This window comes from Chaetodon trifascialis, chromosome 7 (assembly GCF_039877785.1).
Source record: "Chaetodon trifascialis isolate fChaTrf1 chromosome 7, fChaTrf1.hap1, whole genome shotgun sequence".
Lineage (NCBI taxonomy): Eukaryota > Metazoa > Chordata > Actinopteri > Chaetodontiformes > Chaetodontidae > Chaetodon > Chaetodon trifascialis.
Window position 1 is genome coordinate 7,711,346 of NC_092062.1, and position 24,463 is coordinate 7,735,808.

Below are 24,463 nucleotides of genomic sequence, written 5' to 3' on the forward strand. Positions count from 1 at the left end.
TTTGAACAAACTCCATCGAGGCATTTATTAGACGTTGCATTCACGAGAATGGCACTGACAGAAATCGTGAAAACCTAACGCCTCTGTCCACAGCTGTCACCGAAGCATAAAAACTGAAACATAAAGAAGCAGATATAGAAAAACTGGCCTTTATTTAGTCTTTTTACATATGGCTTTAGCTTTTCTTTTATTACAAACAGGTTTTACAAAAGGTTCTGAAGACTTTCAGATCAACCACAGGCGGAAAATCATGAAGATGTCGATGACGCTGCAACGGTACATCTACGATCAGAGGAGGCTCCCACACAGCTTCAGCCACAAAGCAGTCACAGATAGTAAAAACGGCAAGGAAACAGATGTCTCGAAACACTGCAGCACAACATCAGACAAAGGACAAACCAGATGGACTGAGGCAATTGAAATGTTGTAGTCACAGGTGAGAATGCAACACTACAGAGCAGACATGATTCCCTTTTCTGCACCCGAGGATGCTCATGTCTCAGTTAAGTCACATTATGTCCCTCCCTGCTGAGCCAAAACCGTTGAGGTGAAATAAACATTTGATCTCTTTGACCACTCTTTTCGCCCCGTGTACCGCTCGCTGTACCATCATGCCTCACGAATGTAAGAGCAAAATAAAAGACTGCAAAAAGCGAAGGCCAGTTCATCATTGTGGCCCAGTGTTGTGTGACCTGATACACGTTGACCGTTTTCATTCTCTACACAGTAAACTCCAGTCGTTAGCCACCACAACATCAAATTTCTAAACATGATCAGTATTTTCTACATGTCTAATCACTACAGTACAGCTCTTTCAATCAGTTGTTTGATTCAGTGGAATTAGAAGACAGAATCAAGAGTATCAAATGCATACTTGAAAATCATTAACACCGCATTACATTAGATTGCACTGCATCAAGGTTCAGTTTTCAATGATCCATCGGCTGACACTCGACGAGTATAAAAGTTGTTTCACTTTCCAGACAGGGTTTAAGGTTTAAGTCCATCGTGAAGACCCTAGTTCAAAGTTCTTGTCACAAAAGGTGTTGCATAAACAGGATATGAAGTCTTTTGCATACAGAGGTCTGCAGAGTGGACTCCGTCTCATGTCTCTCTCCTCGCCTTCTTCTTCTTGGCCAGCTTGGGCGCTTGGCTCTCTTCAGGTTTTTCTGTGGAGACACAAAAAGGGAGAGAGGGAGATAAGTCACACAACTCAAACCCGTGACTCATATTAATTTAAATTTATTTTCTGGGAATCATGCATCAGTCTGGTTCACTGCTGAGAACAGATTTCACTGACTTCTGTTCTCACTATGTTTTTCACAAGTGTCGCTCTAACACGAGCGCTGCTCACAGAGTGCTGCTCACAGAGTGCTGCTCACAGAGTGCTGCTCACAGAGCGCCGCTCACAGAGCGCCGCTCACAGAGCGCCGCTCACAGAGCGATGGTCACAGAGCGACGCTCAAAGAGCGACGCTCAAAGAGCGACGCTCGCAGAGCGCCGCTCACAGAGCGCTGCTCACAGAAGGATAACATGGGGACAAAGCAAATGTGCAGGAAATGAGCAGATTCCTTGCTTAACAAGAGTTGAATAAATCTTCCTCTGGTTCAGCTTCAATAAGAAACACTTAGCAACAATGACTCTGAAATTGTTTTTGTAAATCAAAAATCTGGGTCACAACTGTTCAGCTATGATGTCAATGTTAATATCTGTGTTTTGAAAAAACAAAAGTAATTAGAAAGTCATTTTTTTAGAAATCTACAAGTAAGATGTCGCTACCAAACCCCTACAAACCCAGACATCTTCAGTCAATCAAATAATGGAACTGATAAAAAACAGCTAATCTTGGCTCTTTATCTGAGGACGTACAACTCTGTATGTTAGAGACAAATGGAGGGAGGGAGGGAGAGATGAGGCTGTGAAATAATATCTAGGACATGTAATGCTGTCTCTCCGTAATCTGACACACACACTCTGGAGGACAGATAACTGTGACAGTCTTACTAGGAGCAAGACAGACAGCAGGTCCAATGTCATGTTATCAAGTGGACCATGAACACGGAAGCAGAGGTTAGACGTTGTCAAAGATGGCCGATGTAGAAAAACATTTGATGAATTCACAGCTCAACTTAAACAGATGTAAAGACTGTATGAATGTATGCAAGTTATCCATGTTTTAAGACGCAAGTGACATCCTCCACCACTTTTCCTAATGACTGTTATTACATTTGCCGTATAAAAAGCTGAATACATTTAACTGGGGAAAAAATGACAGGCCTGAAATCTGGCAACAATAATTCTCAGGCCTCCGTCACTTCCTCCACCTCTATAATTCACAACCTGTCTGAGCTATCTAGCAATAAGTAACTGCATCATATAGATGCTTTGTGCAGTCATTTTCTTGGCATACTAGAGAACATGTAGACCACCAACACAAGCCTGATTGTAAAACTACAACATCAGTCCGAAAGGTCTCAGATGTCTCTGCCTCCCCTCAGGAGGCTCCCTGCCTTCAGGATGACTGATGTGCTTACTTTGTTGTGTTGGAGCAGAAAGGTTGTTCTGCTTGGCAGTGGGCTCACCATCAGTTGGCTTCTGTGGCACTTGTGTGACTGGGGGTTTCTGGGATATGTTGTCCTTCACTGGTTGCTCCACTCTGGCCTTTAAGAAAAGGAAACAAGACTTGTCTTAATCACCTCAGCAAGGGAAGAATGGAGCAGTTAGAATGCATAAACCTGGTGCTGCACCAGAAATTTGTGTTTACATGATTGATCTCTATATAATTTGACTGAATGACATTTTTACAAAACCACGCCCTTTGGACTTGTTAATGTTAAATATGACATCATGGCAGAAGAACTGTTAATGATCTGCTCGTGTGTCAGATATTAGCACCACTGACCTCCACAGCAGCGGCTTTGACAGGCTGGACGGCAGCAGGATTCTCCTGAACAGGTAGCTGCTTCTTCATCGAGGCTGCGGGGGCTGCCTCCTTCTCTGGCTCCTCACCCTTCACAGGACACAAGGCAAGTTTACACCAGTGTGCAGGGAATTCAAAGAAAAACTTAGAGATGCCAAAGCCTGAAAGATGAATTAGCTGATCACATGGACCAACAGAGTAAACAAGCTTCCTGAATGCCAAACATGTAGCAGAAATATGTCTGTGTGCATATTGTCGTTGGTCGTCACCTGGCCAGCTGCCTCCTCAGCAGCCTTCTTCTTTTTCTTCTTCTTCTTTTTAGTTTTAGCCGCCCCATCAGCAGCAGTCTCTCCCTTGTCCTTCTCATCCTCATCATCGTCCTGAGAAAAACACACGAACAAAGCTCAGAAACAAAATAAACAAGACTCAAAATAAAAACATAGCAGCAAAAGAGAGCTGTGTCTATGTCATTGAAAGTCTGAACACTGCAGATTTCAGCATTTGTTTATTATAATCAACTGTGTCATTATTTGTCTTGAGCATACCAAACCACTGTGGAAAGCCTTATTTCCACTTCTTTTTGCCTTGTGTTTCTTGTACATCTTGTCCTAATGCCTTTCATGCACTTGTTGTTGAAAGGTGCTACATAAGAACATTTACCTTGACCTCCCCTCATCTCAGTCTGAATCAGACGAGAGGCTTAAGGCTACTGTGGGAAATAAAGGTGCCACATTTTGACGAGGAAGAAGAATGAATGGATTCATAAAAAAAGGAGTTCTCTGGTTGCACTGCATCCAATGTGAAATAAAAATTTTACGTGGTCTTTTTTGTGTGAGTGGCTTATGCTCCTTTGAAAATGTCCATGGTGAGTTTGAACATATTTTTAACAGCAGGGTTGATTTGGAAAGTCTGCTGATTTTGTCATGTATTGTGTGGCCTCAGCTACTGTTTCCTGCTCTCCCTCACTGTGGTCTTGGTAGTCTGACTAGCATATCTGATCTGCTGCTGATGTGTGTCTCATTTAATATGTTGTGTTTTTTGGGTGTTCTGTCTGTCAGGCCGTGGCCCATCCTTCTTGTAATGTTGTACTGGTCTCATCTGCTCCACTGCATCTGCTGCAATGTCTCTCTGATCCACCTGCTCTCTCTCTTTCTGTGTGTGTGTGTGTGTGAGGAGTGACACATAATGTACAATGAGTAGTAGAAGTAGTGACTGTCCATGTCTGTTGATCTCAATGTAATTTTGAGTGTAAAAAAGGAGTTGGTGCAATGTGTGAGGTATTTGGAGCTATTCTATTGTGCATGTATTCACACTGAAATACTGACACTGACTTGAGCCCCACCATTGTCTGGATTACCCCACCACATCTTAGCCATGAATGGTGAAGTGTTCTGTTGAAGCAACCTCTTGCCATTTGAAAATCTCCTGCTCTGGCACCATCTGGTGGTAGCACCAAGAACAACACTGACACGCAGCAGTTCATGCCACTGTACTTACATTTATGTTCATTAATATATCAATTCTATTGTGTTATTCATGTCATTCATGACATCAATCACACCAGTGTTTCTCATGCTACAAGCACGAGTCAAGTCAAAATGTCTGCTATCAAGCATGTTTAAGTATAATCTGTATACATCCACTCTGCCCTGAGAACTGGCCTGATCCACCACTATTACAGAACACTTCTGTGTCGGTGTAGCATGGGTGTGCAGGGCTTTCTAATATTCTTAACTGAAGAACAAAGGCACAGCGAAGGCTGTGTGTGTACTCAGTCTAGTGAGTCATGGCTACAAGCTACAGGCCACAGTCAGAAACCAGGACAGCTGCCCTGGGGCCCGCACCCAGAGGAGTCATCAATTACTGGGTTGTTATTTTTAAAACTTGCAGGTAACTCCCTTAATACTTAGTTTTTGTCCAAAGCCTGGGCTTACTTACAGCTGCAGCTGCAATCAGCAGATTAACCTTTGCAGGCTCAGGGAGGGGCTTCTCCTGAACGGAAGGGGGCTCAGGATTGGGCACTTCATAGTTGCCCCAGACCTCAGATGGGGCATTCCAGTCTGAGCTGGGGTCGATTGAGCCACCGTCTGAGGAACACAAACACCATCAGAAAATACACGTGTAAAGCAGTGTCATAACTACAAAGTCACATCACAGTTAAATGGAGCAGTATATAAAATCAATATATTGGCCTTACTGGCTCCAGACCACTCGTCGTCCACTCTAGGCTGACTGGGCAAGGACAGGTCCCTCACAGGCTGGGGCTCTATACAAAGACACAAGGACAATGTGACCCTGCGACCCATGAGGGAGGCTATGAATATGAGGGTGTGAGTCAGGATTAACCTGCAGCTGTCACATCATCAGTTTATGGTATACTAACCAGCACTCAGTCCAGCTAAAGACACTAGATTTCGCTCTGTTGCGGGCATCCCCGTCTCAATCAGAGTCCACGACTCTGAAACACACACATTTCATTGTGATTTTGTGCTGCTTAAAGCAGCAATTCCCTGACACTGTGCAGACATGATTCAATTTCTGATAAAGCAGTTCAGTGCCTCCATATTTCAAGGATCTTTTGCCATCGAACCTGAGCAGTAATTTTCTAGCTTTTGACACAATGCCAATCAACTCTGATTTAGTTACAATTTCCTATTTGCAATTTAGTCACAACAGAAAAGCTCTGCGTGTGGAGTCAACCTTTCTGCAGTGCTCTGCCAATTCTCACCTGAAGAATTTAGAAAAATTGTTAGTTTCACAATATTAATAGCTAAACTAGATTAAATATAAAGCAGGCTCAAGCTGAGACTGCTGTGTTTCTTCAAACCGTCACATCATACTATTCAAGAATCAAACGCAGCATGAGGCTCAAAGCAGTCTAAATAGTTTGAGCTGTACTGCAGAGGTGGTGAGTAAGTGTTCACTGCTCAGTGTGTCATCTGTAAACATTCAGTCAGGGGCCGACTGACAAATCGTGAATGAAAGAATAGATGAACAGAGGATTGATAGTCATTCACTCTGATGATTGGAGGGGATTCATACTTGAAATGTAAGTTTTTCCTGGAAAAGAAGTGAGAGGTGGTGAATAGAGGACTGGAGTTAAATCTTCCTGTATAAAGTCAAGGACTGCAACTAACATTATTTTCATGAATGTGCAATTTTCCAATTGTCTTCTCAAATTAATTTGTTTATAAATAGTGAAAATGACTGTTTTCAAAACCCAAAGATATTCAGTTATTCATCACGTAAAACAAGAATAGAATCACATTCTCAACTTAAGTGATTACTAAAATTACCTGCTGATTCATTTTCTGCTGATTAACTTAGTTCTTTGTTGCAGGTCTAATAATGTCTGACTTTCTCAGCAGCTCATTTGAACAAAATTAATATGATTTACTTTTAGAAGTAAGCAAATAAAGCATAATTAGGGAGCCCCTAAATAAGGATGCACCAATCCTTCATTTTCTCTTCCGTTACTGATGCTGTTACTGAAAACTGATCTGACACCAGTCGTCTTCTTTTCTCTGAAACCTTTAAACCTGACTGTGTGGGACTGCTTGGGCTCATTCTTAATGTGCGAGGGAAGATGAGGCTATTACACCCCACTTCTTAACTTTAAGTAAATGTCTGCTGGGAAAAAAGTCCCAACTCCAGGTCCATTTAGTAATGACTCCGAGCCTTTTGATTTAGCCAGTCTTTGAACTGTACATGAAGCCCATGTGATATAATGAAAAGCTCAAGAACAGCCACTAAATGAGTCTTGTCATGAGGCTATTTTCTCAACTGGTGTTTTCAATGTCAAGAATAAACTCTGAACTAGAGTTAAATAGATCAAATGTTTTACAGTGGTTTTCAAATGGATTCTGACACTTTTATGACAACACTATGCCAACAGACTTTACTGTTGATTGCTCACATCTGCTGATTCCTGATACATTTATTACAGCTGACAATAGCCTAAATAACAAGCTTATCAATCAGCGCCTCACTACCTCTGACACTAGAGCTCACACAGAGGCTATCAGGCATTACCTGCTTCATGAAATGCCATAAGGCATTCAAGCACTGCACCAACACAGGATAGAGTGCAACAACCAAGCAGTTATGTACGTATGTCACATTTTACCATCGAGCTCCCCGCTCCACAGTGACGCTGGTTCTCTACTGGTTGTCCAGGGGCCCGACTTTGGAACAACAGTGTGAGCAGGAACCTTTACAGCCACGTCAGTCACACCAGCAGCCACCTCGCTGTTGTTAACTAATAACAAGAGAGAAACACTTGACACTCAGCCAGAATACACACAGATCCGTTTGGCGACACAGGAACTCCCAGTGAGGCATGTGACCTTTTGGTCAATTAAACGTTATGCACAGATATCAGTGTTTCGGGTGTCTTTACAAACCGGCAATCAGTCAAACGTTTGAAGCATTTTCTGCTGATAATTACCTTGAGGTACAACAGCCTCAGCCTTCTCTGCCTTCACTTTAGTGGATTCTCCTGAAAAGGTCAAAAACAGTATGTCATGTACACTGCCCACAAGAGCCAATTAGCGAAAAGAGCGTGCGCGCGTGCGCACACACACACACACACACACACACACACACACACACACACACACACACACACACACACACACACACACACACACACACACACACACACACACACAAAGACTTCAGCTACAACGCTAAAGGGAAAACTCACTCGAGACTAAATTCAGTTCCCCTAAAGCCTCTATTTATAGTCTGTCCCGTCAACAAGAGAGCAACCAGCGCAACAACAGCCTATACAGAACAACAGACAGAAATATCTCTGTCTATGTGCCATATTAGGCTGTTTATCCAGGATGGCCTGGGGAGTTGGTGTTTTCTGTAAATGTTTACAAGTAGAAAACAAGACAATGCTGCAAACTCCAACTTCTGAAAACCACCTAAATGAAAATACACATGGTTTCAAGAGCCACCTTTTTTCTTCTTCTGGCTGGCAGGTGCGGGAGCTGCAGAGGCCTTGGGCGGCTCTGGGGGAGTGCTCACGGGTGTGTCCCCTCCTCCAGGACTGGCTGAGCCATCACTGGAGCTCTTGTCCTTCCTGCGTTGCTCACGCTTCTCCTTGTTGCTGACCTTGGTCTCCCATGTGCCTGAAAAGTAACAGTGAGTGCAGTGAGGAATTAGTTGCAAAATACTGTAAGGGTTCAATGGGATTAGTGAAGAAACATGGTATGGATTAGGCAGGATAAAGGAATAGATGCATGGACTGTTCAAACACATATTAAATATATTTTGCTGAGAAAAAGTCAGCAGCAGGTTTCATTCTACCACAATCAGTCAGGTATAAATCAGGTCATTCGTATTTTTACCAGGCCACATTCACATTCAGAAAAATTTGAATAAAACAAATTTGAGGAGATTCCCTCAATGACTTCCTGTGATGACTGACAGACAACCCGAACACATAATACCTCCGGTCAGGACTGCTGCCAGCACAGGGTCATAATAATGAATGAAAACAGGCCTCCTCAAATACATGACACCAAACCCAGATACGATTCTGAACAGAACAAAAATACTTAATTATGATGTGATTCATAACATTTCACCTTCTTCTGGCTCTTTGCCATCTGCAGTCACTGTCTTGGTCTCCTTGACAGCCTGTTTGGTCTTCTTCTTGGACTTCTTTACCTGCAGGCAGAAAAGAATGGCAGTGTATCCGTGAGCCAGGGACGACAGCACATATAATTACACATCCAAGAGCATCAATTGGCGAAGCAACCCCCATGTTGACTGAACCATGGATGCTCTATCAACTGAGCATGCTCAAGCCACATCTATTTATAAGTGAAACTACATCCACTGCCAAAGACTTCCTAAATCTATTACATGTCCTTTTTGTAAGCACTATTTCCATCTCATTTCTAAACAAATACATCTTCTGCCACCAGTTTGTGCTGATTTCTGGTATCTAATGCCATGGCTGTACCTCGTGTTATCCTAAGCCAGGAGCCATCCTCCAGGGTTCTGCTGCATCTGCAACTTAAAGACTGTAACCTAATACCGGCAGCTGGCCTGGTTACATCAATGCAGGGTGACAGCGAGAAAACGTGGTGTTTCCTCAACTGCTTTTCAATGCTGACGACCCAGAAAATGCTAATCTAACTAACAGTTATACAAACATAATGTGGACACGTCCACCGAGCACACTGGACAAATCAAGATGTTCAGATCACATCATGTTGTGGTGTGCGTGTGTTGTCATAATTACCTCTGCAACCTTTTCAGCCTTGACTTCAGGTGGGGGCCGCTGGTGATGTGGCACTATCTCCTCCGACACTATGGCTTCTTCCTGGGGTTCAGCAACAGCTCTCCCATTTGACTGGGCTTTCTAGAAAGCACGTGAGGAGAAAAAAAATGTTAAGGGCCATGACAATTTTCAACAATATTACTTTCAAACAATTATCATGTAACACCACCAAGGGCTAGCATAGCCTGGTCGGACACTGGCCTGAAGCTAGCTGGAGTTTTAGCCATGACATGAGACTCAAGTGTCACTCTCGTGTTAGCTTGACAGCTAGCTTTGCTAGTAGTGTGGCTATCAAGCCAGGAAGGGGTGTCGACTGGCTTCATTTATACTACGTGCCTTTTCTGCCTTTTTCTTCTTTTTCTTCGGTTCCTCGGACTTGACAGGTTTACTGACACCCCGCTTTACTTCGATGCCGTCGTCCACGGGGCTTACAGTGGGTCGTTTCTTGAAGACAGCCCAGCAGGCTGAGGCCCACAGAGCGACCATCAGCACCAGCCCGGTACATGCCGCTAAGAGGATCACCCATGGCGGAATGTGCTCAGGCTTCAGTCCCAAATCCACGCCGAGCTCGGAGTGCAACAGCCCCAGGCCTTTGGACAACAGTTCATTCAAACGATCTGTAACCAGCTTCGCCTGCTGAGAGGCCGCGTCCTGCAACTGCTCCATTGGTATTGTTCCTCAAACAACAGACCGATTAGTCACGCTTTGCTTGCCGCTATTAGCTGCGCTAGCCTGCAGTGCTAGCTAAAAATAACGGAACGACTTCGACATGATGGAAGACAATAAATTCCTTCCCTCCTCCGCCAGCAACATGGGCCTAGCCAGACAGCCAGCTAGCTACCTAAATCTTGTAAAGGCTGTGGTGACAAACAGCTAACTAGCTGATATCATCGTAAGACAATATACCACCGTTAGCTGACCACAATGAATCCACTGTGACCGCGAGTAAAGCAGGTTCACCTCATATGGCTCCGTTTTGACTGGAGGAGCAGGGTTGCCTTCACTGTTGCTTGTAAATTGGATTTTCCACTTCGTATATGGCAACCGTATGCTGTGGAAGATTGACTTCCACAGCAAATGCCCCAAAAAGTAACTTTAAGGGTTAAAGAAAATCATTGCTTTCGTAGCTATTGTTATTTTGAATACAACATATTAACTATGTGTTTAAAATGGCAGACAGAAGTGGAGTGTGTTCAAGACATAGCATTGCTTATTATTGACGTTTTATCATATTCGTTCAAAAAGTGACATAGATGTTGACCCACGAAATGTTGGAAACTTAATACAACCGGACTTTCCGAACTTATTTATTAAGTGGGTATATAAATTTCCTTTTTTTACCAAAATCATTTAAAGGCAACACAAACGGGCCGTGACAGCTACAAGAAAATAGGCGGGGCTACGGTTCCTCCCTTGCTGATTGGCCAAGACCCTCGGTTCAAAAAATTTGACAGTCCTACAAAAACCAGAGTGGTTTTGGTGTATTTTGCCAAACAATATTACATTTACACTGTAGTTGCAGATTTCTCTTTACACTGTGTTTATTTATATAATGCAAATACACATAAATTGCAAGACCCTGCCAAGGATAAGCGATGGAATGATAATGGATGGAAATAAATGTAGAGCAAAAGAGCACATCAACACAATTATTAAAATACTAATAATGCTACAGTAACTATTACCAAGTAGCCTATGAAGGCCTGAGGAGTAAAATAGCCTGATCAGGTGTGTAGAAGGTTAAAACTTTGTCACAAGTCAGCAGCCTCCTCTGACACTCAGGTAACATTAATTCCCCACTACTCTCACGAGCATTAAAGAAAAAAGAAAGGCCGGACAACTTATTTGCATCCAAGTTTATTTTGAAATTCTCTACTCCCCCTGTACAAGAAAAAGAGGACTTTCCACAAAGGCAGCAGTGAACTGTCAGTGATAGTACTTTTCTAGGGAAGGAAAAACTTATAATCACAGTGTGTCTTCTTTTCTTCTTTTAAATACTTTACTGCTGTCATCTTTGGCTGGGTTTCGGCAGACAGCCTTCTGTCAAACCACATTCCTGGGAAGCAAAGGTTGAAGCCAATAGAGCAGGGCTGTGGGCTTTACATTTTACAGTGCCAATGCAGGAATGTTCTGTACTGAATACCTCCTCATCATTAACACAAAAGGAAAAAAAAACAAAACAATAAAAATTGAAATAAAAATTACAAGCTGTTTGTGTTCACAACACAAACAAATATTACCACCTGGGGAGATAGCGACAGTATGTCGAATTTCATAAAACTGTATAGACAAAAAATAAATCTAGAAAAATGGAGCTAGGTAAATATTACACAACAGTAAACATGTTTTTCTTTATTTTTCCTTTTTTTAAACTCTTTTCTGTCAAGCCTCTACACAAAACCAAAATTCTTGGTCTTAATGGCTAGCAGGAGTTTCTGTTTGAGTATCTGTTTTGAAGAATAGAGTGGCACGTAGAGACGTGAGATGCAGGTATTGGCTGTGGGGAGGTGCTGGTCGTCTGGAGGCCGGATGGTGATGGAGGGCATCGGCTGGAAGCCCTCCTCGCTGGCTGGCAGGGAAGGGCTGGAGGTCCAGAAGTACACCTGAGGACATTGCTCACATTTACTCACATTTCCCACTTTCAAATGAGGTATTTTGTGCTGGTCAAGTGTTTGTGCACTGGCATGAGTAAAAAACAAAATGGGCAACAAGAGTGCCTGTCACTGACATCACTTAATGTCTCAGAATGATAGACAAAAGGCTCCTCTCCACGAGATACAGCTCTTTCTGGAGTAGATTTTACTTGCATAAAATAAGTTCATAGCCCATAGAAAGAGTTTTAGTTAACTTATTGCCGGTTAGTTAGTTTTAATAGTTACTATGTTATGTACCTCATGCAATTATTGATGATGCTTAACAACCAGAACCCAAGTAAGCCTCTTTGTTCAGAAGGAAAATTAAGATGAGAACAGACTTACCAGATCTTGCCTCTCAGTCATGCTCATCTTCTCCACTATGGACCAAAACCAGCGTTTAAACTGCAGTAGTTTGTCTGCATTTTCCCCTGTTGGACAAAACACAAGTCTTTGCTTACTATGTCACAGCAAAAACATACAACAGTAAATCTTTCATTTCTGAATTAACGCAGGAAACAGGGATAAGACAGGAAAATGCACAGACGCAGACACAGAGCAGAAGATCCAGACAGAGCAGCATACCAGATTCATCATTGAAAGAGGTGAAGCTAATGAGCATCTGGACGTTGACTTCTCCACAGCCGTTGACCAGCAGCCTGAAGTCCTCGGCTGTCAGGTCCTCCAGAGCGTTCTTAGGTAGCACATCCAGTAAACCCTTCCTCATTGCCTGCAAAAGATAAAGACATGTCATAATTGGTCTGACTTTGTCTGTGTTCCAAAAAACTGAGACTCTGAGATGAGGTCTGGCAGAATGCTGAATATCTGAATATTCACAGCCAACTAAGAGGGAATATCATTTTTTTAAAGTGTTTTACTTACATGAAGAGGTTGCTCAGCCACCACCAGCATTCTGTGCTCAGCATACTTCCTCACGTATTCATACACGTTGAGGGGAGTTACTGGCATGTTGACCCCACCAGAGAGAAGCTCCACCTGAACCACAATAAACACTTTATTTGTTTTTGGAACATACATATTTCAGAGTACACATTTACCATCCATCTTTCATTTATGGTACTGAAAGTATTCAGATTCCGCTTTCAAAAGCAAAACCACCAGCAACTCCACCTACACTCCCACAACACCAGCTAAGAATCAATGTTTTATCATTCGTGTTTTAATCTACATTCAGTTGACACGTTCACAGCGTAGTCCTTTACCTGTCCAGCCCCTTCTTCTTTGCAGAGGTCAATGGCAAAGGCCAGGTCCATGGCAGCAAACACTGCATCTGCTTCACCAGCCTGAGAATGGCGAATCAGCTGCCGCAGACTCTCATACATGACCGGGTCAAAGAATGCAAAGTCATGCCAGTTCACCTGCAGCAAAGACAGTAAGACAGTAAGTAGATTCAGCAATTTCATTCGGAAAAGCACCAACATCATATAGCAGGGTCTTACTGTAGGTGCAAAAACACATTATAAACAACTTCTTTTCTCTTACCTTCCTCCCAAGCAGCACTTTGATGACATGTCTGTTCAACGTGATTGGACAGAGTTCATTCTGAAGCAGACATAACCCCAGTATTCTGTAGAGAAAGCATAACATTTAACATTGTTTCCTACTTTCATTTTCCCTATCTTTGTCATCTTCTGAAGATTTCAGTAAAGTTCAGCTTCTATTGGACCAAACTAAATGAACATAATTGTCTTTGTGCGCGACCAAACAAGAAGACAATTCATTACCTGCCAATGTTACGAAAGCAATTCAGCCTGGCCTCTGTGTTCTTGCCAGGCCGAGGAGAGTAGAAGCCTCGTTTGCCAGGCTGGTAGAAAAGAGGAGCGTTGTCGTCCCCATCATCTGGGTCGTCCAGCTCCATGTCAACCACACTGCGGGTTGAACCGTGACGCTTACGGTTCTCCTGCTGCTACAACCACACAAGAGGGAAGAGGGGAAGACTGTTCAGTGTGGCAACACTGGTGGTTTAGAAGGTATGTGTGGTACAGGAGCATTTAAGTCTAAAGGGGGCAACTAAGCCAAAGCAGCTTTGATGCTTTGTGATTATTATTACTTGTGCTTTCTCTGGAGCCTCCAGGAGACCCAGGTCCAATATGCTGTCAGCACCATTTTCCCTGTAGGAGACAGAGGGTTTATAGTTAATTTCTAAAACGTCATTTCATTTTGATACAAGTCAACTTGTACAACACTTAAGAGCAGGACTATACATGTTTCACTCTGTTGAGCAGAGCTGGTAATGGTCATTGTGTTCAGCATCTGTCTGCGTGGCAAATCAGTTTATGATACCTTCCATGTGCAATGAGAAGCTCCATGGCCTCTTCCACCCTGGCTCGGAGAGAATCCTCACTAGCCAGCAGCAGAAGCAGCTGTGCGGGGGAAAGCTCCAGCAACATGCCTGTGATTTTACTGGCAAACGCCTGAGGAGACAAACACAGAGCTGGTCTAAGCATGGTGAAGGAAAGCATCTTTTGCTCCAGTTAGGCAGACTGGGAGCCATGTAGTTATACAGCAATGTAGTCAAAGTTTGCGCTCATTTGAAAGCTGATGGGGCCTGGTGACATCAAAGTAAAGGTCATTTACTCTCCTTTCTTCATCTTACGGCCAATTTCATGCAAATGGTAGTCAAGATATGTTAACTTGTTCTTTGATTTAAAAAAAAAAAAAAAAAACTGTTTTGGTAATAGAGCTTTCACAGATTGCAATGGTTTATTACCGGTTGCATTGCATGAACACGTGGGTAGAGCCTTTCACCCAGGGCTTGTCTGTGTGCAGGCAGAGGGTCTGGCTCATCACTGGGGTTTCCCTCTGATGAGGGCCTGAAAGGCCTGGTGTCGATGGACAGCTGCCTCCTTGAGTCTCTGCAGAACATAAAGACGTTGGCTTGTCTCAGTCTAACACAGCACAAAGCTTTATGTTTATTGTAGAAGGGGAATATATGCATTAAGCTGGAGTTAACCTGTCTCGGTCTCTCCGAGATCCTGCTCGAAGCCCTCCACTTCTCCTCTCTCTCTCCCGATCTCTGTTTCTCAAGCGCTGCATTAGGTCTACAGACAAAAACACACACATTGAAGAAAAACAAGTTCACCTTTGAGTGTTAAATTTTCTATGTGGAAAAAAATCTCTGAACACATGAGGTAACTGCTTTAAGCATTCCAACAGTATCATTCAATGTAACAATGAAATCAAGTTCATTAGTGCAGTATAGTTTCTATGTGTTGTCATACTTGAATTGTAATCGTGATGACACGTACTGCTGGCCTGCATGCCCTTGCTGACACTCTGAACACAGTCCAGATTGGGCAGCTTATCATTGGAGAGGAGGGCCAGGGCGATGGCCGTGTAGAAGCTGCGGGCCACGCCGCTGCCCTCGCCTGGCTCATCTTTGAAGGTGACCTTCACCCGGTGCACGGCCATGGGTGTGGTTGTGCAGCGCCTGCCAAAGTGCGTGTTTAGCTGACGCATGGTCTGCTGTATTAGCTGGTCTCGATCCCGATCCACCTCCAGGGCCAGGTCTCGGGACTGCAGGTTCCTCAGCTTCTCCATCTCCCGACGGAACTTGGATTCCTTTACCTCAAAGCCACCTAACTCTGTGAGGATCTGCGGTAAACATTGAAAGCACAAAACCATCATGAGCCTGCTATCTACCATCTAGGCCACTATCGTCCCAAGTGTGCAGCACTACAAATCTGTCAGATGGTTGTTAGAGTGAGAAGACCAAAACAAGGCAAACACACCAGTAAATACTGGATGTGCAAGTATTACGACAGAGGACCCTCATGTTGCTCAATGAATGCTGGGAGTGCATGTAATGGCAGGTGAAGCATTTTTCTGCACTTTAATCATAGATTACTTCCTGAAGCTGTTGTGATATCCATTTTAATGGGGTAATGTAGAGACAATAGCTACTTTTACTAAGTTGAAATGTATATTCAGGTAAAAATGTACCGATCCAGGCTCGGCTCCAACATCCTCCATGAACACACGACCGAAGAGTTCCAGTGACAGACGCCAGCGGCCTAGCAGCATGTCATGTGAGATCATCATCCCCATAAAACTACAGTGAGGTCTGGGCATACAAAGGAGAAAGAGGCGTTAAAATTTTATTTTCTTACATCTAAGGGCAATTCTGAGCTGCCACCTTAGCTACACCAGCATTACAAAGCATAGTTTAGTTTAGTTTGGCACCTGAATGATGGGAGAGGAGGTCCATCACTCTCAGTGAGGCCAATCTCAGCAAGTAAGCTGCTCTTCAGCTGGGCAGCGAGGTCATGGGGTGAAGGGCCTGGTTTCGAAGCCTCCAACTCCTGCTCTGCAAGTGGCTGGTTCCCAGTGCCCCGCTGGCCAGTTTCCATACTCATCACATTCTTCAGGTTGGCTGAGTAAGACATCTTAGTGGGCAGGATCTGTTTTAGTAGGATTCAGAGTAGTTATTTAGCAATGTGAACAGATGTTGAGATGAAGACAGTGCGATGATGACAGAATGGAAATATGGAAATGAGACACAGAACACAGGCTATGTTCCAATATCCACACTTGAATTTCAGTATAAGAAAAAAAGACTATCCAAAATATCCCTTATTTCACACTGTCTATTATTTCCAATGCTCTTAAACGCCATTGGAAATAATGAGGAGGTAATAATGAATAGGTGGATAGCTTTTAGAGATTTCTCGTTACAAGTGTAGTTACTTCCACACTTCAATGAGGTTTGTTACGCATGGATATTAGGACACAGCTGCCAGCGTGTTTGTCCAGTGAAGAGGGGTGGTATACCTGAGAGGGGGAGGGTAGAGAGGAGCCCATGTTTACCTCCAGGCAGTTCCTGTCCATGCTTGCCTCAGCCAGGCCTTTGCTTGCCATGTAGGAGGAAGAGTACAAGCCCTGAGAGGGACGACCAAACAGATCTTCCTTCCTGGCATTAGGCTGTTAGAGAAGAAGCAAAGCTAAGTTTAAACCAAAGATGCTGTTTGGCCTTTATATAATATTGTGGTAGCTATAGTCAAGTCAGTCCAGCAAATGACTGTATGCTCAAACTAATGTGTTAGTAAGTAGCTCACTGTGGCGACAAATGGAAACTGATCATCACGGTCATTGAATGGCGTGGTATTGCATTCCTAACATGCTGTTAAATGAAGGTAGGTTGTGGACTATGCATCTTTAACCCCTCAATCTTCACTGTCAGGGGAATCCAAAGAATGACACAAATTGCAGCAATTCTGACCTGCAGGAGGTGGGGCTGATCTGCCAGTGGAATGGCCTCAGCCAGGGGTACATCGAAGGGGTTGGGTGGGATGCAGCCCAGGAAGGTCATGGAGTCAGAGCGCCGGAAAAAAGGGTGGTTCTGACCCGTCTCAGCTGGAACTGGGTCCTCATCCTTGTCCTGCAGAGTTGAACCTGAGGTGAAGCAGAAACAAATCAACTGTCAGTTCTTTGATACTGATTACACATTGACATTATTGAACAGTAGTTATGCGGCTTACTCTGATTGGTGTCCTCGTCATTCTCGTGTTCAGAATCCTCATTGTCCAAACCAAGCTCCAAAATCTCTCGATTCCTGCAAATAAAAATTAAAGTGGATAACAAATATTGTTAAAAATAGTTAAATGTAGTGTTAAATTTGAAGCCATGTTGATCAAATGCCCTAACTACCATTGTTCTTACTGGTTGTTCTGTCAAGAAAGACAATAGTCAAATAGAATCTCATTACAGGGTTTTGTTCCAGTGGCTCTTATATATTTTCCCTCATTTTCTTTATTTACCTCTTTCTGTCCATCTGTGGGGTATCCAAAGTGGTCTGCTGGTTCATGGCCTTAATCCAGTAAATAAGAGCCTGGAAAACATAGGCCACGTGTTTCAGAGAGCACACGTCCAGCACAGGAAGCACGTCAGAGTGCTCGTCATTATGGGAGCGCATCAGTGATAAGGCGTAGTTCAGGAAGTCACCCCGCGCCGACATCATGCCCTGGCGAGCTGTCAGCAGGGTAGCTGCTCTCCTGGAACAAATACAAAAGAAGTGAGAATCACTTCAATACAGTGTGGCCCAAACTATTTTGTGCACTCACAGTTGGTCTGAAGTGCAAAGAGTTTCATGGCTATGGAAAAAGACATTCTGATTTTTTTTCTGTAGTTGTCTCAGATCATCTTTTTAAATTTTATTTTTATTTATTTTATGACTCTAAAGGAATTCCCTCAACACTAATAATCAGACAGTTCTAAATGTATCAAACAAACCAACGTGAAAAGAACAAATACAAAAAGTGAGTTTCTGAATGTAATTCTTTTTAACCTGCGTCCTTCCAGGGTTCGGAGGCTGGCCTCCTCCCGAGCTGTCATGCGTTCCCTGCGAGCAGAATGCTGAGAGGCGTGGAGTGGGTGACTGGGGTGACCTGGGTCTCCAGCAGATGACAGGGCTGAGCCATATCGCAACTGAGCCTCGGTGGAATCCATGATGGACACCATCCAGTTCCAGGTGGGAATGAGCTTTTCTTCAACATAGTTCTGGTTCAACACATGACAAACATTTACCTCCATATTATGATCACCTTTTTTTCTAAATGTATGAGGTGTTTCTTGATGATCTCAAAAAAATCTTAGAAAAATAACAAATACATTGTTCATTCATTCAGAACCCAGTTTCTTGGCACCTTGGTGGGGTATCTGAGTCTATGTTGACCACCACAGGATGGCAGTGTATTTTACCTGCAGGTTGACTGCATCCTGGTAGGTGAGCTTTACAGCAGCAGGGTACTGGGAGTAGACTAGATGGTTGTACTTAGGAATCAGACTCATGAGGTCTGAGATCTGCCTGATGACAATGCTGTAGGCCCGCGCCAGGCTGCTGGCAGATGTCAGATAACTGCTGGAGTTGCTGGCCTCCAGAGCAGCTGCAGCAGCAGCAGCACTGGAGCTGATAGCACTGGAACGACGCAGGTTGGTAGGATCAATATATATCAGGCCTGTGGAGCTTGCTGTGAAAAAAACAAAGATCATAACGGGAAGAATTAATGTATGCCATTTTTGTCACTCTTTCACAAGAAAATCAGATAAGCAGACAGAGCTTCACTGACCAGCTGGTGTTGAAGAGCTGGAGGGAGCACTTCCAGTGGCCCTCTGGCTGGGGGTGTTTCTAACAGCCCACTGCATAGAGCGAGGAGCCTGGGCTGCACTGTTGGCATGGGAAGCACTGGTCGTCCTTTCCAGCGGCTCATCCAACAGGAACGTCTCCTGGTCAACATCGTCACTCTGACTACTGCTGCTGTCGGAGTCACTGGAGTCATTGGACTGAGAGTCGTCCTCTGAAAAGAAGGCGGGGACACTGCTGGCACCTTCAGAGAGGACGATAAGGGATGAGGGGAAAAAAAGATAAAGAAGACACAATTAATGGCATGTGTATTCTTTTCATCTCCCTATCTTTTTTTTCACATCAGATGTATCCAAGCAGGAGTGCGGGTTAGTGAATCACACCACTACAAGGCCAAACAACACTAATATGATGGTGAAAAAACAATGAGGCTTCATATAAAAAAAAAACAGCTGCACTCTCTGTTGATCGACTTGTGATAAATAACACGACTTCTAATATTCTCAGTTTCTTTTTTACTTTGCATTTTTTTAAAATGATTGGAAATGCCATTAAAGGGAACGAACGGCAATGTCTCGATTGTACTGAAAATCCACGTGGAAATGAACAACAACAACATCATTTAGTAAGAAAGGGACATTTTAGATGACCAAGGAGAAAAAAAAAACACCACACCATTTGGAAAAGCTACGAGTTGATTAGTTTTTGGGTGAAAGAACAAGAGTACACTTGAGGGACAAGGGACAGTATTAGTTCAAAATGACAGACACAATAACAGCGAAATGTGAGAAAGGGAAGAACTGAAAGAACTCTCAGCAGGAAACTGTGTATGCGCTTTGTAAATTCAGTCTTGCCCTGACATCTGTATATGCATTGAAGTAAAGAGGAGCTCATACCAAAAATAGGAAATGCCAAGGACACCCTACTGCCTGCAAATGAAATACATTGGGTATTCAGCCAGGGACCATTTTGTCTGCTGTGTCATTAGCTCTCCAAACATAAATCCCCACAATCCAAAATGCTGTCTGATAAGCACTAATGACTTTGTGAGGACTGAATTAGCCTGTAATTCAAGGGGGAAAAAAATTACTACAGTGCAGCAGGACAAAAATGCAATTTCTATTTAGTAAGAAAGTTGGAGCCTTACACAAATTTGGAAAGAATTTAGTGTAAGGAGGTCAATACGACAGGTGACAACATTTCCACACAAAACTCGAAAAGGAACATTACTTAGAAACTGAGATGAATGTTTCATGAAGGGGATTTAAAAGACAATCTAAACATAGAAATTAAAACCAGCTGTTGCCCAACCTGCTTCAGAGCCAGCCGTGGCTGCTGTGACCACACTCCTGCGCCCGCTAGCATTATCCTGATTGCTGTGGTTACTTTCACTATCGCTCTCCGTTTCCGCTGCAGCGAGCAGATCCAGCTCCATGTCACTTCCTGAAAGCACAAAGACAAACAGATGCTTCACTCCCTGCTGGCTGAGGTTTCAGATTCAAGTCATCACTCAAACATGAACATTATGAATTACTTCACTGTCATTAATTCTGCTGCATTCCAATTAAAAGAAAGGTGTGTCTCTCACCGTCCTCGTCGTGCTCATCATGCTGCCCTTCTGCCTCAGCATTTTCCTCTCCCTGTTCCTCTTGGTCATCATGATGGTCTTCCTCACCTGCTACTCCCTCTACAACTTCAACCTATGAGGCAAACACAGATCCTTAGATAGAAAACTTTGCCAGAGCTTTTCCAATTCTCACCTAACATGTTACAGTAATAGGATTAAATGAAGAGAAAAATACAAATATAAATCCAAATTTCAGTGAAATCTTGCAGTATAAGTAACAGTGTGGGCTGTTACTCAGGTGACATCATGCTCTCTTTGAACATAGTCACCAAGATGCACAGATTCACTCGCATGCAAAGTTCATTATGGTCTTAATGATTTTTTAATGAGGCTTCCCACCTCCTCCACATCTGCTGATACGATGTCATCCTGCTCCTCGTCTCTTCCTCTGACAGGCTGGGACTGGCTGCTGCGCCGAGGCTGGGGGTTCCTGATGATATAAGATGCAGCTGTCTGGCTGGAGCTGAGAAAAAATAACAAGCACAAGACCCAAAGTCATTCTCTAGATTATCTAGTGAATAAGAAAAATCGGCACACTAACTAAGCGCTTTGGCTCTTACCCAACTCACTGATACAATATGTGCTCATTAAAAAAATAAAGGCACTTAAAACCAACTGACCTGCTGGACTGGTCAGGGGAGGGTCTCGGAGGCAGCGGTTCAACAGAGAAGAGCTCCTCGCTGCCCTGAACAGCATCAATACTGGTGCTGGCCAAAGTGAACGGAGCAGTTGGTCTGGCTATGCCCATTCGCACGGGAACAATCAGCGACTCTGCTACGTTACACAGCTCCTCCACAGCGTAGGGCAGCAGAGCCTGGAAAACTCGCCGACACTTCCCAATGGGCTGGGGGATGAAGTTGCTATTTGAAGGAAATTGAGCCACAACAGAGTCAGTATTTGCACAAAGTCAAAAGACCATGTCATTCCACTGTGGGCTAGCACGGAGCTGGTTCATTAATCACTCAAGTTACAATTATTTCCAACAGCTTTTGTACAAAACTTTTCTAAAAAACACTATTGTTGCGTGTTCTTACTTTTTCTTCTTGGATGAGGCCATCTCCACGCTGAGGATGACAAACACCCGGGCTACGGAGCGCAGGAACCTCCTGGTGACGTTGATCGCCTCCTCTCTCCGGCCAGGAGTGTATTTGTTCTGCAGCTCCTTTACTAGTGTACCCAGTAAGGTATCTATGAACTAATACAGGAGAACGAAAACATCCCCTGATGACCAAAATACTTCCAAATGCAATAATGTGTCAACAGCAAATACATGAGAAGAAAATGCAGCACTACTGGTAATATTTAGGTGGTATCATGTGTTTTCCTCTGCAAGAATTACTCAGAAAGGGAGATTTCATTTAACATGGTGAGTACACTCAGTTTAGATATCTAATAATTAGAGAAGCAGAGGAGGACAATAATCATCTTGTTCCTTATGCATGAGAGCAAGAGACTAACTGGACTTACAGTGATGTCAGGAGCACACTTGACAATGAGGCAGTGAGTGAAACAGTCAAGGCGAATGGTGCCACTCTGCTGATTCAAGTAGACCTGCTCTTCAGGCAGGAGGTGAGCAATTCTGCTGCTGGCACTAAGTCTGGGAGAGACAAAAAAACACGAAACTCAACATGTAAGCCATTACAGAACACCAATCTGGATACCATACAGCGTGAATGTCAGTGGATCCATACTTCTAAGTGTAAAGGAACATGAGGCTGTAACTATATCATGGTCACATTTGGATGACACCACTAAATTCAGTCAGGTCACTATCAATGCCAATATCAATCTAGTATATTGGATTGGTGCATGACTGGTAAAGAAAGCAGAGAAAACTGTCCACACAGACGTCAGTCGATAATCCCATGTAACTGGGATATCATTTCTGGAAAGACGTCACTGTTCTGTGTCATTTCTCAGGTCTGTGAGCACCACAATGTAAACCCAGGCTTTCAAGCTCTAACTACCACAAAAACTGTGATGTTGCGGGTGCTGTTCTGCTGTGATACTCACGGGTCTTTATTCTCCTGAGAGCCAAACATGATCATAGACTTGAGGGCATTCCAGTCCTGCAGGACCCTCTCCAGAGCCAGCTGAGCAAAGCGGGGAGGTTCTAGGTCATGGTCTGGCATATCAGAGTCTGAGAGACGAAAAGGGAGTAATGCATTCATACAGCACATGCCTCGTATAGAACAGTTAGGACTGAAAGAAGATAAAATAAAAGAAAATAAAAAAAATAATCTTGGTTGAATGTTTGTAAATAATTATTAGTCTGCACTGATGGTTAAAGGTGGGTGACATGAGAACCATCCTGAACATACCTTCTGCATTGGCAGCCTTGCGGTTCCTGTCTTCTCTGATGCGTGGTGGTCTGTACTGACAGTGCTCAACACTCTGCCTGGCAACAGTCTGCACCAGGAACAGTAAAATATGTTCTCCCCTGCAGATGACACAAAAAACAGTTGGAAATGATCATAATATGAAGTATCTTGTGTGTCTCGTAGTATACAAAAATAAAACAGTTAAGCTGATTTAGCCTCTAATGAATGTGTGTCACAATTACTTGCCAATTATAAAGTACAATAACAAAGAATAAAGATGGTAAAGGCCAGTACAGAATATACAGGAGTCTTACCTGCTGTTTGGTGTTGTGACCAGGTTAGTGGTTGTGAGTAACCTGTACAGCAGATCCAGGCGAGCGGCCTTCTGCCCAGCGATGAGTGTTTTACACTTACATTTCTCCCAACAGTCACAGTATGCTGTGGGGGAGGTCCTCTTCAGCCTGGGAGAGAACAGAAGCAGATGCATGGTCATGCATACGATCTAGTGTGAAAAAAGGGTGATGAAAACCATGCTAATAAAGCAGAAACCTTTACAAAGGTTAAAAAAGGCCACACTCAAAACTAGGACTTACTTGCAGTCGTGTCCTTTGTGACACACCCTTGCACATTCAGTGCAGCAGCACAGGGACTCCAGCAGACCACAGGTCCGACACTCAAAGATATCCTAAAACAAAAAAGTCATTGTGATGAACAATGTCAGTGTGCCAGCTTTCAACTGAACATTATTAGCTGACCAAATACGGTCTCCAAAATGAATGAGAGTCCACTTGTGTAGTGATAAAAAGGAGCACTATCTGAAGCTACAGGCGTGGAGCAGTAATTGTACCAAAAAGCCGCATCTTTTAATCTCTCTTTTTATAGACTTATTGAGTTATCAGTTACATAATGGCCTTTAAAAGATTAAAATTATCAAAGAAATTCCAATCCTTAATGGTCACAGGTGAGCGTTGCTTGAGAGCAGTCTATGACACTTTTTCAGGCGATTTAGTGCTTTTCCACTAAATTTAATCCTCTCGGGCTGACCTGGTTAATGTGCTCAGCTCCAGTCCAAGTGAAACTGCAGGTGTCGTTGCAGCAGAGGACATAGAGGGGCGAATCATCTGGGTTGGTGCCCGAGGGGCAAATCATTTCCATGAACACCGAGTCGGCATCCTCCTTCTCTGCAATGCCTGGGTCACCCACTGCGTTCAAGACATTAGATAAACAAAAGGAGAATATGGAAACTGAGGAACAGCAGTTACAACATGTAGTCAGCTGTCGTAAGCAGGGCAGCAAAATAGGTCAGGATTCACATAACTCATGGATAACCTCCAAGGTTCCAGCTGTTACATAAGCACTTAAAATTACATCAAACTCACAAAAAGTATGCAATTTTATCAGAATTTATTCATAGAGGTGGTGGCTGGCTCATCATGCAAACTTCATTTCTTTCTTTCTCCCCATTTTCTTTGTGTCTAGACCCCATTACAACAAATGTATAGAGCATACACACACAACACTAAGCAGGCAGGGCTGGAGTTACAGTACAGAACTGCAAACACACA

The 24,463-nt window shown here is 43.5% G+C and overlaps 2 protein-coding genes across 15 annotated transcripts in view; both read right to left on the bottom strand.

Moving 5' to 3' along the window:
• Nucleotides 1-133: 133 nt before the first annotated feature.
• LOC139334001 (protein LYRIC-like) lies at nt 134-10,251 on the bottom strand. 4 transcript variants are annotated; one of them, XM_070966731.1, is made up of 13 exons: nt 9,555-10,251; nt 9,180-9,299; nt 8,518-8,599; nt 7,885-8,058; nt 7,368-7,418; nt 7,047-7,178; nt 5,304-5,378; nt 5,118-5,186; nt 4,859-5,007; nt 3,190-3,300; nt 2,903-3,010; nt 2,583-2,661; nt 134-1,169 (listed from the first exon to the last, which is right to left on the bottom strand). In XM_070966731.1, the coding sequence occupies exons 1-13, from the start codon at nt 9,882-9,884 to the stop codon at nt 1,105-1,107; spliced, it is 1,545 nt and encodes a 514-aa protein (XP_070822832.1). In that variant the 5' UTR covers nt 9,885-10,251; the 3' UTR covers nt 134-1,104. The 4 variants fall into 4 exon arrangements, with proteins under 4 accessions (XP_070822832.1, XP_070822830.1, XP_070822831.1 ...); XM_070966729.1 differs by having other exon boundaries at nt 2,535-2,661; XM_070966730.1 differs by having other exon boundaries at nt 2,535-2,661; nt 9,180-9,295; nt 9,551-10,182.
• Nucleotides 10,252-11,062: 811 nt separating this feature from the next.
• ubr5 (ubiquitin protein ligase E3 component n-recognin 5) overlaps nt 11,063-24,463 on the bottom strand; it is a 31,471-nt gene continuing 18,070 nt past the window's right edge. For 3 of the 11 annotated variants that reach the window (XM_070965812.1, XM_070965809.1, XM_070965821.1), the window contains 32 exons: nt 23,943-24,100; nt 23,492-23,583; nt 23,213-23,359; nt 22,899-23,017; nt 22,591-22,717; nt 22,045-22,174; nt 21,612-21,772; nt 21,198-21,437; nt 20,917-21,040; nt 20,539-20,650; nt 20,262-20,393; nt 18,937-19,194; nt 18,569-18,837; nt 18,156-18,367; nt 17,629-17,862; nt 17,350-17,423; nt 17,091-17,263; nt 16,643-16,792; nt 16,055-16,272; nt 15,815-15,935; nt 15,094-15,466; nt 14,826-14,913; nt 14,583-14,727; nt 14,156-14,286; nt 13,923-13,983; nt 13,597-13,778; nt 13,355-13,439; nt 13,075-13,230; nt 12,734-12,847; nt 12,437-12,581; nt 12,197-12,282; nt 11,063-11,821 (listed from right to left, as the gene is read on the bottom strand). In XM_070965812.1, coding sequence (XP_070821913.1) covers nt 11,609-11,821; nt 12,197-12,282; nt 12,437-12,581; nt 12,734-12,847; nt 13,075-13,230; nt 13,355-13,439; nt 13,597-13,778; nt 13,923-13,983; nt 14,156-14,286; nt 14,583-14,727; nt 14,826-14,913; nt 15,094-15,466; nt 15,815-15,935; nt 16,055-16,272; nt 16,643-16,792; nt 17,091-17,263; nt 17,350-17,423; nt 17,629-17,862; nt 18,156-18,367; nt 18,569-18,837; nt 18,937-19,194; nt 20,262-20,393; nt 20,539-20,650; nt 20,917-21,040; nt 21,198-21,437; nt 21,612-21,772; nt 22,045-22,174; nt 22,591-22,717; nt 22,899-23,017; nt 23,213-23,359; nt 23,492-23,583; nt 23,943-24,100 — 5,030 coding nt within the window. In that variant the 3' untranslated portion in view covers nt 11,063-11,608. The remainder of the gene's footprint in view (nt 11,822-12,196; nt 12,283-12,436; nt 12,582-12,733; nt 12,848-13,074; nt 13,231-13,354; nt 13,440-13,596; nt 13,779-13,922; nt 13,984-14,155; nt 14,287-14,582; nt 14,728-14,825; nt 14,914-15,093; nt 15,467-15,814; nt 15,936-16,054; nt 16,273-16,642; nt 16,793-17,090; nt 17,264-17,349; nt 17,424-17,628; nt 17,863-18,155; nt 18,368-18,568; nt 18,838-18,936; nt 19,195-20,261; nt 20,394-20,538; nt 20,651-20,916; nt 21,041-21,197; nt 21,438-21,611; nt 21,773-22,044; nt 22,175-22,590; nt 22,718-22,898; nt 23,018-23,212; nt 23,360-23,491; nt 23,584-23,942; nt 24,101-24,463) is intronic. The other 8 variants (XM_070965816.1, XM_070965815.1, XM_070965820.1 and 5 more) reach the window with 6 other exon arrangements.

What these genes read in the sequence shown, in the direction of transcription:
- LOC139334001 (XM_070966729.1), bottom strand. Translation starts at nt 9,884, where the DNA reads ATGGAGCAGTTGCAGGACGCGGCCTCTCAGCAGGCGAAGCTGGTTACA. An exon ending in TGGCAAAGAGCCAGAAGAAG is followed by an intron (nt 8,059 to 8,517) that starts GTGAAATGTTAT and finishes GTTACTTTTCAG; the next exon opens with GCACATGGGAGACCAAGGTC. An exon ending in TGAGGCTGTTGTACCTCAAG is followed by an intron (nt 7,179 to 7,367) that starts GTAATTATCAGC and finishes TCTTGTTATTAG; the next exon opens with TTAACAACAGCGAGGTGGCT.